This window comes from Ornithorhynchus anatinus, chromosome 7 (genome assembly GCF_004115215.2).
Source record: "Ornithorhynchus anatinus isolate Pmale09 chromosome 7, mOrnAna1.pri.v4, whole genome shotgun sequence".
NCBI classification, from domain to species: Eukaryota; Metazoa; Chordata; class Mammalia; order Monotremata; family Ornithorhynchidae; genus Ornithorhynchus; species Ornithorhynchus anatinus.
In genome coordinates, this window is record NC_041734.1 from 43,140,104 (window position 1) to 43,158,811 (window position 18,708).

The 18,708-nt window shown below is 43.1% G+C and overlaps 1 protein-coding gene across 4 annotated transcripts in view; it reads left to right on the forward strand.

Moving 5' to 3' along the window:
- The window catches only part of FARP2 (FERM, ARH/RhoGEF and pleckstrin domain protein 2), a 117,781-nt gene that overhangs the window by 21,388 nt on the left and 77,685 nt on the right, over positions 1-18,708 (forward strand). For all 4 annotated transcript variants that reach the window (XM_029068760.1, XM_039912481.1, XM_039912482.1 and 1 more), the window contains exon 3: positions 18,503-18,607. In XM_029068760.1, coding sequence (XP_028924593.1) covers positions 18,503-18,607 — 105 coding nt within the window. The remainder of the gene's footprint in view (positions 1-18,502; positions 18,608-18,708) is intronic.

Below are 18,708 nucleotides of genomic sequence, written 5' to 3' on the forward strand. Positions count from 1 at the left end.
ATTTATTGAGCGCTTACTATGTGCAGAGCACTGTACTAAGCGCTTGGGATGAACAAGTCGGCAACAGATAGAGACAGTCCCTGCCGTTTGACGGGCTTACAGTCTAATCGGGGGAGACGGACAGACAAGAACAATGGCAATAAACAGAGTCAAGGGGAAGAACATCTCGTAAAAACAATGGCAACTAAATAGAATCGAGGCGATGTACAATTTATTAACAAAATAAATAGGGTAACGAAAATATATACAGTTGAGCGGACGAGTACGGTGCTGTGGGGATGGGAAGGGAGAGGTGGAGGAGCAGAGGGAAAAGGGGAAAATGAGGCTTTAGCTGCGGAGAGGTAAAGGGGGGATGGCAGAGGGAGTAGAGGGGGAAGAGGAGCTCAGTCTGGGAACGCCTCTTGGAGGAGGTGATTTTTAAGTAGGGTTTTGAAGAGGGAAAGAGAATCAGTTTGGTGGAGGTGAGGAGGGAGGGCATTCCAGGACCGCGGGAGGACGTGACCCGGGGGTTGACGGCGGGATAGGCGAGACCGAGGGACGGCGAGGAGGTGGGCGGCGGAGGAGCGGAGCGTGCGGGGTGGGCGGTAGAAAGAGAGAAGGGAGGAGAGGTAGGAAGGGGCAAGGTGATGGAGAGCCTCGAAGCCTAGAGTGAGGAGTTTTTGTTTGGAGCGGAGGTCGATAGGCAACCACTGGAGTTGTTTAAGAAGGGGAGTGACATGCCCAGATCGTTTCTGCAGGAAGATGAGCCGGGCAGCGGAGTGAAGAATAGACCGGAGCGGGGCGAGAGAGGAGGAAGGGAGGTCGGAGAGAAGGCTGACACAGTAGTCTAGCCGGGATATAACGAGAGCCCGTAATAGTAAGGTAGCCGTTTGGGTGGAGAGGAAAGGGCGGATCTTGGCGCTATCGTAGAGGTGAAACCGGCAGGTCTCGGTAACGGATAGGATGTGTGGGGTGAACGAGAGGGACGAGTCAAGGATGACACCGAGATCGCGGGCCCGAGAGACGGGAAGGATGGTCGTGCCATCCACGGTGATAGAGAAGTCTGGGAGAGGACCGGGTTTGGGCGGGAAGATGAGAAGCTCAGTCTTGCTCATGTTGAGTTTTAGGTGGCAGGCCGACATCCAGGTGGAGACGTCCTGGAGGCAGGAGGAGATGCGAGCCTGAAGGGAGGGGGAGAGGACAGGGGCGGAGATGTAGATCTGCGTGTCATCTGCGTAGAGATGGTAGTCAAAGCCGTGAGAGCGAATGAGTTCACCGAGGGAGTGAGTGTAAATGGAGAACAGAAGAGGGCCAAGAACTGACCCTTGAGGAACTCCAACAGTTAAAGGATGGGAGGGGGAGGAGGCTCCAGCGTAGGAGACCGAGAATGACCGGCCAGAGAGGTAAGAGGAGAACCAGGAGAGGACAGAGTCCGTGAAGCCAAGGTGAGATAAGGTATGGAGGAGGAGGGGATGGTCGACAGTGTCAAAGGCAGCAGAGAGGTCAAGGAGGATTAGAATGGAGTAGGAGCCATTGGATTTGGCAAGAAGGAGGTCACGGGTGACCTTAGAGAGAGCAGTCTCGGTAGAGTGGAGGGGACGGAAGCCAGATTGGAGGGGGTCTAGGAGAGAATGGGAGTTAAGGAATTCTAGGCATCGATTGTAGACGACTCGTTCTAGGATTTTGGAAAGGAAGGGTAGTAGGGAGATAGGATGATAACTGGAGGGGGAAGTGGGGTCAAGAGCGGGTTTTTTTAGGATGGGGGAGACGTGGGCATGTTTGAAGGCAGAGGGGAAGGAGCCCTTGGAGATTGAGTGGTTAAAAATAGAAGTTAAGGAAGGTAGGAGGGCAGGGGCGATGGTTTTAAGAAGGTGAGAGGGAATGGGGTCCGAGGCGCAGGTGGAGGGGGTGGCACTTGCGAGGAGGGAGGAGATCTCCTCTGAGGATACTGCAGGGAAGGATGGGAAAGTAGGGGAGGGGGTTGTTGGGGGGGAGGGGAGAGGCGGAGGGGTGACTTTGGGGAGCTCAGACCTGATCGTGTTGATTTTCGTGAGGAAATAGGTGGCCAGATCATTAGGGGTGAGAGATGGGGGAGGGGGAGGAACAGGGGGCCTAAGGAGAGAGTTAAAGGTCCGGAACAATCGGCGGGGGTGACGGGCATGGGTGTCGATGAGGGAGGAGAAGAAGCTTTGCCTGGCGGAGGAGAGGGCAGAGTTAAGGCAGGAAAGGATAAATTTGAAGTGTGTGAGGTCGGCTCGGTGCTTGGACTTTCGCCAGCAGCGCTCAGCAGCTCGAGCATAGGAGCGTAGGAGGCGGACGGAGGAGGTGATCCAGGGCTGTGGGTTAGTGGAGTGAGAGCGGCGGAGGGAAAGGGGGGCGAGAGAGTCGAGATGAGTAGAGAGGGTGGAGTTGAGAGCGGAGACCTGATCGTCGAGAGTGGGAAGAGAGGACAGGGCGGCAAGGTGAGGAGAGATGCTATTGGAAAGACGGATGGGATGAATTTGCTCATTCCAGCGGAATAAAATTCTATTTTAAGACTCTTCGCAATCTTTAGGTGCTTCTTCAATGGTAATTTCCATAAAAAGCTATGAAGACCAAAATGGGGTTCTAGATTTCTTTATTGCTCTTACAAAATGCATTTAATGTAGAATTTAGCATCTAAAAGGCCTGTGAGGATTAGCTAGTCTGCAATAATTTATAAATAAGTAATGCCCCAGTAGTTAAGGCATACGAAGCTCCAAGCTCTTCATTAGCTGTCTCCCTTTTGTCTGTCCACTCTCTTCTAAACACATCCTAGCTTGTCTATGTAGCACCTCCGTAGTTAATTTCACTAATGACTTTATCATCTCTCAACCAGGCACATGCCTTCTTTCCTGCCTGGCACTTCCTCCCCATCAAATCCTTCAAACCATGTCCTTCTTCCCTCTGAGTCCCCCTACAAAGTCACGTTCTCCAAGGAACATTACTAAATTAAGCTTTCTTGCGTTAAGGAAAACTTTCACTTGTAAATTGTCGCCTTTTACGACACAACACTCCTCTACAACGTAAGCTCGTCCCCTAGACTGGAAACTCGTTGTGATCAGGAAATGTATCTACCAAGCCGGTTATTTTGTACTCTCCCAAGCACTTAGTAGAGTAGTCTGCACACAGTGAGTGCTCAGTAAATACAGTTGATTGCTTAATTATATACACCAGCAGTGTCTTGGATAATGCATCACACTAAGCCCATGCAGGCTTGGGTTGTCAGAAGCGTTCCCTACTTTCCTGATCATGTTTTACCAAAAATGTGCTTTGAAAACACGAATTTGGACAAAAGTGAGGGGATATTAGTCTCTTTATTCTTTTATCTAATTCCTGTTTTGCAGTTGTGAATTCTTGACTCCCCCTTCTTTTAAGGCGGGGTTAATAGCACTGATTCCAAGTGCTTAGTATTCATTTATTCAATAATATTTATTGAATGCTTACTATTTGCGGAGCACTGTACTAAGTGCTTGGAATGTACAATTCGGCAACAGATAGAGACAATCCTTGCCCAGGGATGGGCTCACAGTCTAAATGGGGGACAAGAGAGCTCTGCACCCAGGTACTTAATAAATACTTACAGTGTTGACAGTAAGTGCAGACTCCATGAAAGGCACATTTGCAGTATGGACTTGGACATTCCAGTCGTTAAAAGGTGTTGCTTTATTAAATTTATTCTGGTAGTATGAGATGTGTGTGTGTGTGTGTGTGTGTGTGTGTGTGTGTACGTACATACGCACATCTGTAATTGAACATGGTTTTGTCAGTAAATACTATACATATGCATATATATGTATAGATGGCCTTAATATTTAAAGAAGACATCACTAATGTTGAAATTAGTAATTCATAGCCAGTCTCGTGGGGTCATTACTCAGAACATTTTCATTTATATAATTCAATGTTTGAAGAAATAGTGACCCACGCATACTTTCTGAAACTTTCAGTTCTGTAGAAATGTTTGAAAATGTAGGGAGTAGAACAGCAGCATGGCTTAGTGGAAAGAGGACAGGCCTGGGAGACGAGATGACCTGTGTTCTTATCCCCCTCCACCACTTCCCTGCTGTGTGACCTTGGGCAAATCACTTAATAGCTCTATGTCTCATCTGTAAAATGGAGATTAAGATTGAACCCTGTGTGGATCAGAGACCCTGTCCATCCTCGTTATCTTGTGCAGTGAGTACATTGTCTGGCTCATAGTAAGCACTTAACAAATACTATTAAAAAAAGAAAAGCCATTGTTGAGAAAGTTTCTGCTGTGGCAAACTGTCATGTATTCATGTCATTCTTTCATGAATTTGTATTGAGCTCCTGCAGTGAATAAAGCACTGTGCTGGTTACTCGGATAAAATCCTGGATGAAAATCGAAATGGTCTCAGTTGCCCAAGGGATTCATTATCTAAACGGCAGGGTTTGGCACAGATGTGCACACTTTAAAAAACAAAATCGTAGCGTATACATATCAGCCAGATTGGGAGTAGGTGTTGTAGGAGATTTTGTCGTTTTAAGTGGAGAAGGGTGAGCGGTCCATGGCGATTACACTTGCCCACTGCTCACCTTTGGCAGAAAGGTGTCCTTTGTTTTGCCAAAGCCGGACTCAATACGATTGGCACAGAGAGAGTTTTGGGATTTGGCAAATCCCTACCTCACAAAGATGTTGCCAAGGTAAAATGAGATTCCTTCCGTGAGACTCTTTGGGTTCTTTGTGAGAACAGAGGTATGTTGTAAATTGAAAATGGTGTTACTAGCAGTAATATTTATGCATTGAGTAAGTGAAAGAGGGTGGCAGATGCTGACGCACTAGGTATGACTCCTACATTCAGGGTGGGAGTCTTGAAAAAACATCTGCAACCACCTCAGCAGCAAGGTTTAGTGACAGCTACAGGTCTGCAGAAGCCACTGCTCCATGATAACAGTTCCACGAATGTCACTTTGGCCAAGTCACTTCACTTCTCTGTGCCTCAGTTACCTCTTCTGTAAAATGGGGATTAAGACTGTGAACCCCGCGTGAGACAACCTGATAACCTTGTATCCATCCCAGTGCTTAGAACTGTGCTTGGCATATCGTAAGCGCTTAATGTATACCATATTATCATTATTATTACAATTATGTTAACCAAGAGCAGAAAATAGCCCAAAGTACAGCTGACATGGATGCCACTTGGGGGTCACTTTACCTCCAGATACAGGTCGAGGGAGTAATCCATACAGCAAGATTTCTTCCCATACAGAGCTTTTCATCAGCCTCGTTATTTATAAAACACCCCTGAAAGATTTATATGCGTGTATTTTGTATCGGGGGAGAGAGGGAGGGAGTTGCAAATGAAGAAACTGAAGTGTAGAGGTGAAATAACTTTTATAAAGTCACTCAGCAAGTGGATAGGTTAAATGGAATTGGAATTTGCCACCTTAAGTTTTGATTTGTTATTTGTGGAACAATTCTGCCTCTTCTTCCTATTTGGAATTTTGTGCAGTGGTTTGGTTTTTTTTTGTTGTTTTGTTTCATTTTTTAATTTGAAGACACTAGAGTTAAAACAACACACTGATCACATAATAGTTACTTTTATGGCCATATCTATGTTAAAACAAAGCGGCTTCCAGTTAAAAAGAGGAAACGATAATGTCAGTGTTTTAAAACGTTTTAGAAGAATTGTAAGAGTACAATGAATTTATATCTTATGTTTCCTCCTTCCAAAATGTTTTAGAGTTGTCCAGACATGGTGTGTTCATGCTATACAAAAAATGAAAATTGCAAGTAAATGGCATAATATTTTTGCCTATGTGACCCAGGAAATAACTTTTAAAAATGTCTCTCTTTAAAATGAGTAGCAACAAAGTAGAAATTTGGGTACATGCTTAATGTCTGTAACAAAAGAGAAAAGAAAACCCAAAGCCTTTTTGGGTGGAACTAAAATGTGGTTCTAGGGAGTGTCCTGGGATACAGTTAGATGAATGAGTTGTGTTTTAGTATGTTTAGACTGTGTAATTTCGCTTTTTCTATAATCTCTTGTGCTCATTACCACAGTGACCCACCCCACCCCCATCAGTTCATTTTTCTAATTATCGTATATATATATATATTTTTTGGCATTATGTCTCCTATCTTTTCTCTTGCATTTTAAACTCATCAAAGGCAGAGGTTGTTCTCATTTAAAGTTTGCTCCATATTTCATTATTAGATAGCTTAGTTGTAGTATCACTTTGGTCTCTGAGCCACAAGAAGCCGGAAGTCCTGCTCCTGTAGCCACAGTACTCTTTTGCCCTTTTTGGACTTTTCATTCAATAGTATTTATTGAGCACTTACTATGTGCAGAGCACTGTACTAAGCGCTTGGGATGAACAAGTCAGCAACAGATAGAGACAGTCCCTGCTGTTTGACGGGCTTACAGTCTAATCGGGGGAGATGGACAGACGAGAACAATGGCAATAAATAGAGTCGAGGGGAAGAACATCTCGTAAAAACAATGGCGACTAAATAGAATCGAGGCGATGTACAATTCATTAACAAAATAAATAGGGTAACGAAAATATATACAGTTGAGCGGACGAGTACGGTGCTGTGGGGATGGGAAGGGAGAGGTGGAGGAGCAGAGGGAAAAGGGGAAAAAGAGGGTTTAGCTGCAGAGAGGTAAAGGGAGGGTGGCAGAGGGAGTAGAGGGAGAAGAGGAGCTCAGTCTGGGAAGGCCTCTTGGAGGAGGTGATTTTTAAGTAGGGTTTTGAAGAGGGAAAGAGAATCAGTTTGGCGGAGGTGAGGAGGGAGGGCGTTCCGGGACCGCGGGAGGACGTGGCCCGGGGGTCGACGGTGGGATGGGCGAGACCGAGGGACGGTGAGGAGGTGGGCGGCGGAGGAGCGGAGCGTGCGGGGTGGGTGGTAGAAAGAGAGAAGGGAGGAGAGGTAGGAAGGGGCAAGGTGATGGAGAGCCTTGAAGCCTAGAGTGAGTTTTTGTTCCCTACTGTGTAGTGTAGGACTTATCACTGTTTTTGTCTTTTATGTTGTGTTTCTTGATGTATCTCTCTCCAGCTTCCTTCAATCATCCAGTGGTATTTATTGAACACAACTGTGTGCCAAACACGGTACTAAGCGCTTGGGAGAGTACGGTATAACAGAGTTGGTAGACATGCTCCCTGCCCACAGTGAGCTTCCACAACTTATTCGTGGACTGCGAGCCCTTTGGGTTTCTCGCAGTTGGAAGTTATTAATCGAGAACTGCCTCCACTGATAATGGAGTGTCCCATGGAGGATGGTGGGTGAACCTTAAACCTGTCATTTCAGGATTGAGACTCTGTAAGAAGTAATTGATTCTCGTGATGGCAGTTGTACATTCTCTTGTCTCTGCCAAGCCTGTTTTCAGTAGGGCAGAAGTGCGTGGGCAGGAGCATAGCGTATCGTGGAGCATATTCATGGTCCTGGGGATAACAGCTATTTTTCAGAAGTATGGGATACAACATGGCCCTAGTGGAAAGAGGATGGGCCTGGAAGTCAGAAGACCTGGGTTCTAGTCCTGGCTCATTAATTCATTCAGTCATATTTATTGAGCGCTTACTGCGTGCAGAGCACTGTACTAAGTGCTTCACCAATTGCCTGCAGTGTGACCTTAAGCAAGTCACTTCTCTGTATCCCAGCTTCCTCAACTGTAAAGTGAGGATCCAATACCTGATTTATTTGTATTTATTTATTATTAATGGTATTTGTTAAGCGCTTAAGTATCTGCCAGGCACTGTACTAAGTTCTGGGGTGGATACAGGCAGATCGGGTTGGACACAGTTACTGTCCCCTCATGGGGCTCACAGTCTCAATCCCCATTTTACAGATGAGGGAACTGAGGCACAGAGAGGTGAAGTGACTTGCCCACCGTCACATGGCAGGCAAGTGGTGGAGCGGGATTAGAACCCACAACCATCTAACTCCCAGGCCCATCCTCTAACCACTGTGCCATCCTGCTTCTCTAACTGTGCTCTCTCATGCGTAGACTGTGAGCCCCATATGGGACAGGGACTATGTCCAGCCTGATCAACTTGTATCTACCCCAGCACTTAGAACGGTGCTTGACACATAGTAAATGCTTAACAAATAACGTTAAAAAAAAGCTTCCTATGTTTGTCCACCTTGCTGAACTCCCTAGGCATTTCTTTTGTCAGAAACTTTCATCAATAATGGCTTAGCCCTAGCAGGCGTACTCCTACTTGCAAAAAAAAAAAGCCTAAAAACAAAGGTCTCCTGATCCCCAGCCCCACGTTCTTTCCACTGGACCAATAGCAGGACTCGAAGTCCTGCACTATATGGTCTTCAAACAGTTCACAGTTACAGGCAGACTGTTTCGTGTGAAGTGTTGCCTTAACTTTCCTAACCTTTACCCGTAAACTATTTGTATTAATGTCTGTCTCCCCCTCTAAACTGTAAACTCATTGTGGGCAGAGAATGAGTCTACCAACTCTGTTGTATTGTACTCCGGAGTGATTACTACAGTGTTCTGCACACAGTGGGTGCTCAATAAATACCTCGATGGTGATATTCTGGAGTTGTAAGCTTCTTTCTGGAGCTTATGGTGGTGGAGAGATTTGAAGGATCTCCGTAGTCTCCCGGGACTCAGTGACAGGGAAAATCCCTGGGAGTATGTTCCAGGTTTTAGCCTGTGTTGACTGTTGGGCTGCAGGCTTCTCCCCAAAACTGACATTTGGGAAGGTGGGGCTCCCCTATATGGTTGGGTTACCCCATGCTGTCCACAAGCCACCAGTATCTAGCCGCGAATTTGTCATTTCTGTTCCTGTAAACTTCTCTATTTTATACATTTTTGTGGGATTATAATGTTTGTAAAGGTGTTAGTGCAGTTTGGGATAATAGAATGGTCGTAGTTGGTGTGCGTCTAGCAAATGGTGATTGTTACTGAAATGATTAAGGATTATTTTTCCTTTATTCCTCTTTGGCATATGTACTTTTCTGGTACTGCTAGAATTTTGATCTGTCCCAGTTTTAGAGTTGTGTCTCAGGGCAAATTGTCTCAGGGCAAGATGGTGTAATAACCTAATCTGATTAAAAAAAAAAATTTTGCTTCCAAACATGAAAAATACATTCCTCCTAATCCCCTGTTTTAAATTGTTATAATCTTCTCTAAAGGCTTTCTTTTTTTTTTTCTTTTTAGTTTGGTTTTCACTGGGTTGTGAGTTTGTCCTTTTTGCAAATGTTGATATTTAAGACTGATCTACTTCATTTCTGAACAAAGGAAAAGCTATATCTCTTTTCCATTAAAACCTTTTTCAACTAAGGAGATAAACTCAAAAGCAGCTTTAAGGGTTTAAACAAATCGTAGTCGTAGAAAATATTCATGTTTCAACTTGAGTTTTGAAGGTATGGAATATGCAGGCTTTCGTAAGTATGCTTATGCTAGATCAGGGCGTTCCATTTCTTGGTAAAGCAGTGGCAAATGTTTTCATTTTTATCTATCACATGGGTCACTTTTTAAAAAATATATGAAGAGATGGAAAGTGGTTTTAATAAATCATATTAGGTTTTGCAACAAATCTTCAGTGTTCTCCAAGGTACAAATACAGTGTCCAAATTTGAGAAGCTTGCAAGGAGCGGAGAAAAAGATAAGAGGCTTAGTAGCACTATAAATACGATATATTTTGTAGTTTCAAAAATCAAGTGGGCTTTGTACAAGAGACCTTTAGTTTGAAAAACATCCTCCTCTATACTCAGAGGGAAACCTTCATTAGAATACTGTATTGTCTTCAGTTTTAGATTGCCACAAATGAAGCAAGAACTGCTTAGAGAACTTGGCAAGGATCCAGAAGAAAGAACCAAAAATTAAATAAAGGATTGGAAAATGGGCAGTAGAAGGAAAGGCTAAGGGAACCGTGTTTGTTTAACCTTGAGATGGATTTAGAAGGATTTAAGTCTTCAAGCATGTGAAAGAATATTTTTTGGATGCTAGTGAGCAGATGTACTGTGTTTCTTAGGAAGGTGAGTCCAAAGGAAATAGATTTTTTTACAGTAAAAGGGGTTTTAGATGCTGAAAACAAAAGGTAAACTATTAGGAAAGTTCATTCTGACAGTTGGGAGAGACCGTCGTTAATTACCAAGGAAGAGTGCAGCATCTCCTTCTCGAGTGATTTTTAGAGCCAAGTAGAGCAAGATAGTTTAAATGCAGTCTGCTTAGAGGTCGATTAGGGCAAGGGGTAGTTGACCTCCTTCAATTTAATCTCATTTAATCTCCCAAATGATTCCCCTGCTTCTTAAATCCCGTTTCTGCTCAACCCTATCCTCCAGTTCTCGGCCACAGGTTATGGGCAAATCTCACCTTCTGTTTAGCTGAGACTCGGTGAGCCTCAGCTGAGAAGCAGCCTAGCTTAAATGGATAGAGCATGGGCCTGGGAGTCAGAAGAACCTGGGTTCTAATTCAGGTTCCTCCACTTATCTGCTGTGTGACCTTGGGCAAGTCACTCTGATTCTCGGTGCCTCAGTTACCTCATCTGTAAAATGGGGATTAAAACTGTGAGCCATATTATGGGACAGGGACTGTGTCCAACCTGATTAGATGGTCTCTACCCCAGCACTTAGAACAATACTTGACACATAGTAAGCACTTAACAAATGCCATTATCATTATTATTATTATTATTGTTAATAAAACTCTTCAGTTTAGTCCCTTCCCACTAGATCACCTTTTGTTCAGTGATATAGTAGTTCTAATATGTGTACAAGTTTCCCTCCTCTAAATTAATGTGCTACTTAAAGGCTTTTAAGCAAGGATTATGCATTTCAGTAATACTTGTGGGTTTTCTTTCTAAGTGTCAGTCAATCAGTCGTATTTATTCAGGGCTTACTGTGTAGAGAGCATGCTACTATAATAGTAATAATAATAATAGTATTAACCACTTACTGTGTGCCAGGAACTCTACTAAGCACTGGGGTGGATGCAAGCAAATCGGATTGGACACAGTCCCTGTCCCTTGCAGGGTTCACAGTCTTCATCCCAATTTTACATATGAGGGAACTGAGGCACAGAGAAGTGAAGTGGCTTGCCCAAGGCCACACAGCAGACAAGTGAGGGAGCTGACATTAGAACCCATGACCGTCTCCCAGGCCCGTGCTCTATCCTCCATGCCATGCTGCTTCTCTAATAAGCACTTGGGACAGCACTCTAGAACAGAGTTGGTAGATACTTTCCCTGTCCACACTGAGCTTACAGTCTAGAGGGGGACAGACATTAATATAAATGAATAAATTATGGATATATACGTAAGTGCTGTGGACTGAGAGTGGGGTGAAGGAAGCGTGCAAATCTAAGTGCAAGTGGGATGCAGAAGGGAGTGGGAGAAGAGGAAGGAGTGCCATCCAAAGCAGAACATATATTTAGTATTAGTAATATGTGAGAATTTACCATATTGGAAGGGTGCCAGAATGAGAATGTACTGCCCATCAAAAATATTTGTGACCTTTTAAAGAATCTAGAATGCATTCAAATATGGTTTCCTGTTTAGCCCTTCTGACTGCTTTTTAGTGCTTAGGACATGCAAAGGACATTTTTTTAGTTTCATCTAATAGACAAGAAAACGTTGGTACATGAAATTGAGATATAGAAATGCATTTTAATGCTTCAAACAGTAGTGGTCTTGAGTTTATTTCTGTCCTGGCAGATTGACTGGAAATGGGTACATGGAATAAACAACTTGAACTAAATCAAGTTGTCCTGAGAAGAATTTTCCCACAGTTCTCGAGACAAAGAATAAAGAAGTACTTTGTTAGTCAAGCTTTTGTAACCCATTTTCAAGACAAAATATATAATGCCACTCTTGCAAAAGCAACATTCTTGACAATGCACTTTGTTTAAATACTTTTATACAGATAAACTTACACAAAATGAGATCATTCTGCAAAAAGCTATTAATTTTACCTGTTACATTTTGGATAGTCTATTTTATAGCTCAGTGATTAAAAACCACTCTTATGTTGGCTGTCAGTCTGTCAGTATGGAAAAAGCTGAGAGGACATTGATTTATACTGCTTGTATTCACTTTTCATTTTTGAATGCCTTCGAGGTAAGGACACCAAAAATATGCGGAAACACATGTGCCGTGAAGCAGGGAAACACATTTGCTCACATTAGTTGAATCCCCAGTCTCAATCCAATATCTCCAGTATTCTGTTTAATCAATGATATTTATTGGGAGCTTACTGTGTGCAGAGCATGATACCAGCACTTGGGAGAGTACAGTACAACAGAATTAGAAGACATATACCGTGCCCACAAGGAGCTAAGACTCTAATTTGCAGTTTATGGTCCTTAAATTGTTCTTCAGAAGTTATGGTTTCTCCAGCTATAATCTTGTAATTATTAAGACCGGCTTCAATTTTCAAGAAAGTGGATAAACCCATTGTGTGTGATGGAAGAAGACCCTAATGGAAAGATCAATTAATCATTAATATTTATTGAGCACTCACTATGTGCAGAGCACTGTACTAAGCGTGTGAGAGAATATAACAGATTTGTGAGACACGTTCTCTGCCCTCAAAGAGGCGTAGTTCGGAGATGCTCAGAAATTTTGAGAAGGAGTTAGCTAACTACGAGGTGCCTTAAAAAACGAAGGAAGCTAAAGTTTAACCTAAATTGGTTGAATTGTCCATTAAAGTTATCAAACCACTACCACAGTCAACACATCTAATATTTACTGAATGCCCTGCAAAAATCACAATACAACTCATTTAACATTGTAATTTTATTCTTTGAATTACTTTAAAAACTAAATAGTAGAGTAATTTAGAACATTAATTATCATTATCATTAATTAGTATTAATTATCATTATCATTAATGCATGGCATGTAAAAAAATTAATATTATTTTTCCAGAATTTCTGGACTGGAAAACATGGCCCAAAGAGCATGGGCAGAGGAGTCAGAGGATCTGGGTTCTAATCCCAGCTCTGCCATTTGCCTGTCATTTGCCTGCCATGTGTCCTTTGGAAAGTCACTTAACTTCGCCTCAATTTCCTTATCTGGAAACTGGGATTCAGTGCCCATTCTCTCTCCCACTTAGACTGTGAACCTCATGTAGAACAGGAACCGTGACCAGTCTGATTTATCGTGTATAGTAGTGATAGTAATTGTTAAGCACTTACAATGTGTCAAGCACTGTTCTAAGCCCTGGGGTAGATACAAACTAATCAGGTTGGACACAGTCCCTGTCCCACATGGGATTCACTTATTCAATCTGTGCACTTTTTCAGTATTTGGCCACATACATGCGAACTTTTGTTCCAATTGCAGGAATGAAAAAGGAGCAGGGATTTTGGAGGAGTGATGAAAGAGTGGAAGACAGAAGGCTTCTGAGAGCTAATAGGCCAGAAAGCACCAACTGGGGGCTTAACAGAACATCAGCCAATCTCTTCTTCCTTAACTTTGGGTCTCATGAGCGACAAGGAATGCATAGAGCAGGCACTTAACAAATACCACTATTATTAGTACTATGACTTTTACATTACCCAAAGGGACTAAGGCGTATAGTCATCATAAAGGCTTTTACAAGTTTTCCCAGTTTCTGCCTGGTTTCATTGATCTAGCCCTTTTTACCCCAAATAATTAATTTGCAATATTTGACTTTCAACTGGTTTTCAAATAGAAGGGCTTTAATACCCACCATTTTGCTCTGATTTTTAAAGTATACTCCTCAATTCCAATATATTCCAGCCTTTTTCCTAATCCATCCACGACAGGTAAAAGAATGGATAATCCACCTGCATTCACTATATATCTATTTATATTATCTATCTATATCTGTCAGAGACACTTGCACATAGCCCTTTAAGTTATTGTCACACTCCCTCACAGAAAAAGATGCATGTAGGCAGAAACAGACACAGCCATGCATTAACAATCCTATTCAGAGACACTCTTGTGTCTGATACCGCAAGGGAAATGAGAGCTTAGTTGGAGAAAGTCTCTTGGAGTTGTGATTTTAATAAGGCTTTGAAGATAGGGAGAGTGGTGGTTTGTCATATGAAGCGGGAGGGAGTTCCAGGGTAGAGGGAGGACCTGGGCAAGGGTTGGCAATGAGAGAGATGAGATTGAGGTACAGTGAATAGGTTGGTGCTACAGGAGTGAAGTGTGTGGGCTCGGTTGAAGTAGGAAATCAGTAAGGTAAGGTAGGAAGGGTTGAGCTGATTGAGTGCCTTAAAGCCGATGTTCAGGCATTCTGTTTGATGTGGAGGTGGAAGAGCAACCCCTGGAGGTTCTTGCGGCGTGGGGAGATGTGGAGTGAATTTTTTTTAGAAAAATGATAAGGACAGCAGGATGAGGAGTCAGTCAGTTGATCTTATTTATTGAGCACTTAATGTGTGCAAAGCACTGTACTAAGTGCTTGGGAGAGTACACAATGTAACAGTAAACAGACACACTATGCTTGGGTAAGTACAGCAGAAGTATGAGATAAGTTTTTTGGTCTACAATGAGCTTACAGGCAAATTTATACTCTTTTGAGAACTTAATATTCACCTCAACCCTAGTCTCGCAGCATTTAGGTGCATATTCACTGTCAGTTTCCCCATCTAGGTTCTAAGCTTTTTCTGGGCAGGGAACATGTCAACCAACTTTATTGTATTGTGCTCTTTAAAGTGTTTAGTACAGTGCTCTGAGCACACAAACACAACAAGTGTTCAAAAAAGATTATAGGGAGATGGACACAAATATTTACAAAACGGGTAATGAAAAATTTAAAATTCACAGTATAATTGGTTCTAAAATACTTATTTAGAAGCTGAGGAAGTGCTAAAATAAGGGGTGATCTGACCCGGGGCGTAATGAGGTAAAGAACTCTTGTTGGAGAGGTGGGTTTTGAAGAAGACTTTGAAATTGGGGAGAGCTGTGGTCTGTCAGATTTGGTAGGGGAAGGAGTTGCAGGCTGGGGGAAACAGCATCCATGACGGATTTGAGGCAGAAGAGTCAAGAATGAAGTAGACGTAGAAAGCTAGGTTGGGAGAACAAGGAAAATGAGTTGGGAGGAAGTAGGTGAAGGGCCACTATGTAAAATGGAGGGCCTTAAAGCTGGTAAGAGTTTGACTTGATATTGAAGAATGTAGGTTTTAGAGCAGCGCAAAGATGTGATCTGAGTTTCTTTATGGACAGGGAATGTGTCTGCTAGTTCTGTTGTTTTATGCTCTCCCAAGCGCTTAGTACAGTGCTCTACCCATAGTAAGCACTCAGTAAATTCAATTGATTGAAGCTTCAAGAAAGTGACCCGTTCAGCATTATGTTGTCTAGATTGGAGTGGGAAGAGGTTAGGGTTAAGGAGACAAGTGAGAAGGCAGAAACAGTGGTCTCCCCACAATATAACAAGAGGACGGACCAAGGCGATAATGGTTTGAGTGGAGAGGAGCACACGGAGCTGAAAAAATCTGTTTAGGAGTAACCAGCTGTGTCTAGCAAGAGATTGAATGTGAGTTAAAAGGAAGTGAGGAGACAAGGATGACTCCAAGGTTGTGGGAATCTATGGACTGGATGTTTTTCACCTGAGATAGAAAAGTTAGGAAGAAGAGTGGGTTTAGGTAAGCAGATAAATAGTTCAGTTTTGGACATGTTATGTGTGAGGAGCCGGTGAAACATCCAAGTAGAGCTGTCCTGGATGCAAAAGACGATGTGGGGTGAGAGTTTAGATGAGAGTTTGGGGTTGGAGAAGTAGATTTGGAAATTGTCTGCCTTGAGGTGGTAACTGAAGAGAATAGGACCTAATTATTATTATTATAATAAAAATTGTGGTATTTAACTGCTTCTCTTTGTCAAGCACTGTACTAAGCATCAGGATAGATAACAGATAATCAGCTACGATAAGGGGCTCACCATCTAAGTAGGAGGGAGAACAAGTATATTAAATCCCTGTTCTGCAGATTAGGGAACTGAGGCACAGAGAAATTAAGTGGCTTGCCCAAGGACGGACAGCGGATAAGTGGGGGAGCCAGGATTAAAGTCCAGGTCTTCTGACTCCCAAGCCCATGTTTTTTTCTCAAGACCATATTATTTTCTAGAATAGAGGTTCTAGGCCCTTTATTTTCCCCTCTGCCCTCCCTACTGTGTTGATTATGAACTTGGCTACCTACCCCTTAAGCTCTTTGACACTCACCTCTACTCCTCAATACTTGTGTAAATATTCTTATACTCTACTATTTCCCCAATCCCTAATCCATTATAACGTTTGTCTCTCCCTTTAGACTATATGCTCCATATGGGCAGGGATCACGTCTACCATCTCTGTTGTATTGTAGTTTCCCAAGAGCTTCTTAGTACAGTGCTCTATACACAGCAAGTGCTCATAATATCACTGATTAAACAGAATGTTGCAGGACACCTACAGGGAGTGGGTGAGAGGATGAAGAAGAGCCAATGAATGAAACTGAAGAGTGGTCAGAGAGGTAGGAAGAAAATCAGGTTAGGATCGTGTGAACAAAATGTTTTGAGGAGATGATGGTTCCAACCTTAACCCTCACTGAACAAAACCACATATGCCTTATACCATCTTGCAAGATAGTCACTTGTCCTTGGCTCATGGACCCATTGCAATCAGGTTTTCAGCCTCTTTACCCAAGAGTAGAGTGCATGAAACTCGGCTATGTGGTGGCCGTTGACCTTAGCGCAGTTCCGGTAAAGAGGTTGAAAACCTGATTGCAATGGGTCCATGAGCCAAGGATAAGTGACTATCTTGCAGAATGGTATAAGGCATACGTGGTTTTGTTCAGTGAGGGTTAAGGTTGGAAGCCAGATTTGCAAATGCAAATATAAATAGTTCAATTCAGTTTTGTACCTTCTGCTCAATTCCATCGAAGTGGGCCAACAAGTTAAACATGTTGATGCAGGATGGCTTCTGAGAGTCTTCACCACTTTCCTTTGTATTGGGCATTCCCATTTTGGGGTGGGACTGGAGGGTAGGGTTGCTGACAAGTAGGAGTTGCCCCATGTGGCCACAGCCAGGCTGAATCACTAGATGTTCAAAGGGTTTACAGGTTTGGAATTCCTTAGCACTGGGCAGGCCCCGGAAAGTTTACTGGGAGCATCGAGAGGCCCCCAAATAATAATAATAATGATGTTGGTATTTATGTGCCAGGCACTGTACTAAGGGCTGGGGTGGATACAAGCAAATCGAGCTGGACAACAGTCCCTGTCCCAAGTGGGACTCAGTGTCGCAATTCCCCATTTTGCAGATGAAGTAATGAAGCAAAGAGAAGTAAAGTGACTTGACCAAGGTCACACAGCAGAGAACAGTTCTTCACTTCTTGGTTCTGACTCTGGGGCTAGGGGACCAGGATGCTTCCCCAAGGGTAGGAGAGGTATGGTTCAGTGGAAAGAGCCTGGGCTTTGGAGTCAGAGGTCATGGGTTCGACTCCCGGTTCTGCCACTTGTCAACTGTGTGACTGTGGGCAAGTCACTTGACTTCTCTGTGCCTCAGTTACTTCATCTGTAAAATGGGGATTAACTGTGAGCCTCACGTGGGACAACCTGATTACCCTGTATCTACCCCAGCGCTTAGAACAGTGCTCTGCACATAGTAAGCATTTAACAAATACCAACATTATTATTATCAGCTCCCTGACCTTGGCCAACCCTGGGACCTCCAGCCTACCCCAGTTTCACTCCCAGCCCTGGAGTACCATGGGAACACACTGGGAGAAGCAGATCATGGGGCTTGGGCACTTTCGCAGTAGCTGTGTAAACGTCACAGCGTCACTCGATTAGTGATATTTATTGAGGGTTTCCTATGGGCAGGGCACTGTACTAAGTACAATATAACAGGGTTGGTAGACATGGTCCCTGCTCAACGAGAGGGTCAGTCTGTACAGATTGCATTTGCAAGTCCAGGGCTGCCTTCCCCTCTGCTCTTTGCCACCTAAATGGCTGAAGATGTTGTCCTCTTCCCACCCCCCTTCAACTCTCCATTCCGTCCTTCTTTCCCTCTTCCTTCAGAGCATAGTTAGACAAAAGGTGGTAGATATAAGCAGATAAGTTTCCATCAAGAGGCATGTGCTCCTCCTGTTTTTACTGTCTTGCCAAAACGAAAAAAAAGTCACAATTGTGGATTTTGATTGGTTCAAGGAAACCTTTTCATTTCAGTAGTGTATATCTCTTAGGTGTTTTTTTTCCTTTTTTGGTTTCTAAGTGCTTACTATGTGCCCAGAAAACATGACTGCTGAGTTTTATACTGTTCCAAGGATCTAGTGTATTCTAACTGAAGCAGAAACTGATCACTGTCAGTATATCTTTTCAAAGACATTAATGAAAATAAGAAAATGCCATTTTAAAGTATTAAATCACAGGATTGGTGATGCGATTTCTGGCCGAATGATCAGCTGTCTGTGAATCTTCTTAGATATACCCTGGACCACCTACTGTAAGCAAAGTTTGATTTTAGGAGTTTTACATCTTGAAGGAAGCCATATTGCACTTTTTTTTTAAAAAAATTTAGTCTCATTTAGAACCTTGGATTTCGAGATACTTAAACTTTTTTTCTTCTTCCTTGTAGCCAAAATGTTTTGGACAAAAATTGCTGACAGAGGTTTTTAAACATTTAAATTTGATCGAGTCTGACTACTTCGGGTTGGAGTTCCAGAATATTCAGTCTTATTGGGTATGTAGCATTGCATTTTACTATTTTGTCAGTTTGGTTTCATTCGAGGACTACACTTTTTATCTGTTTGGCTGACAAATGAGTATGTTTCTAAATAAGAG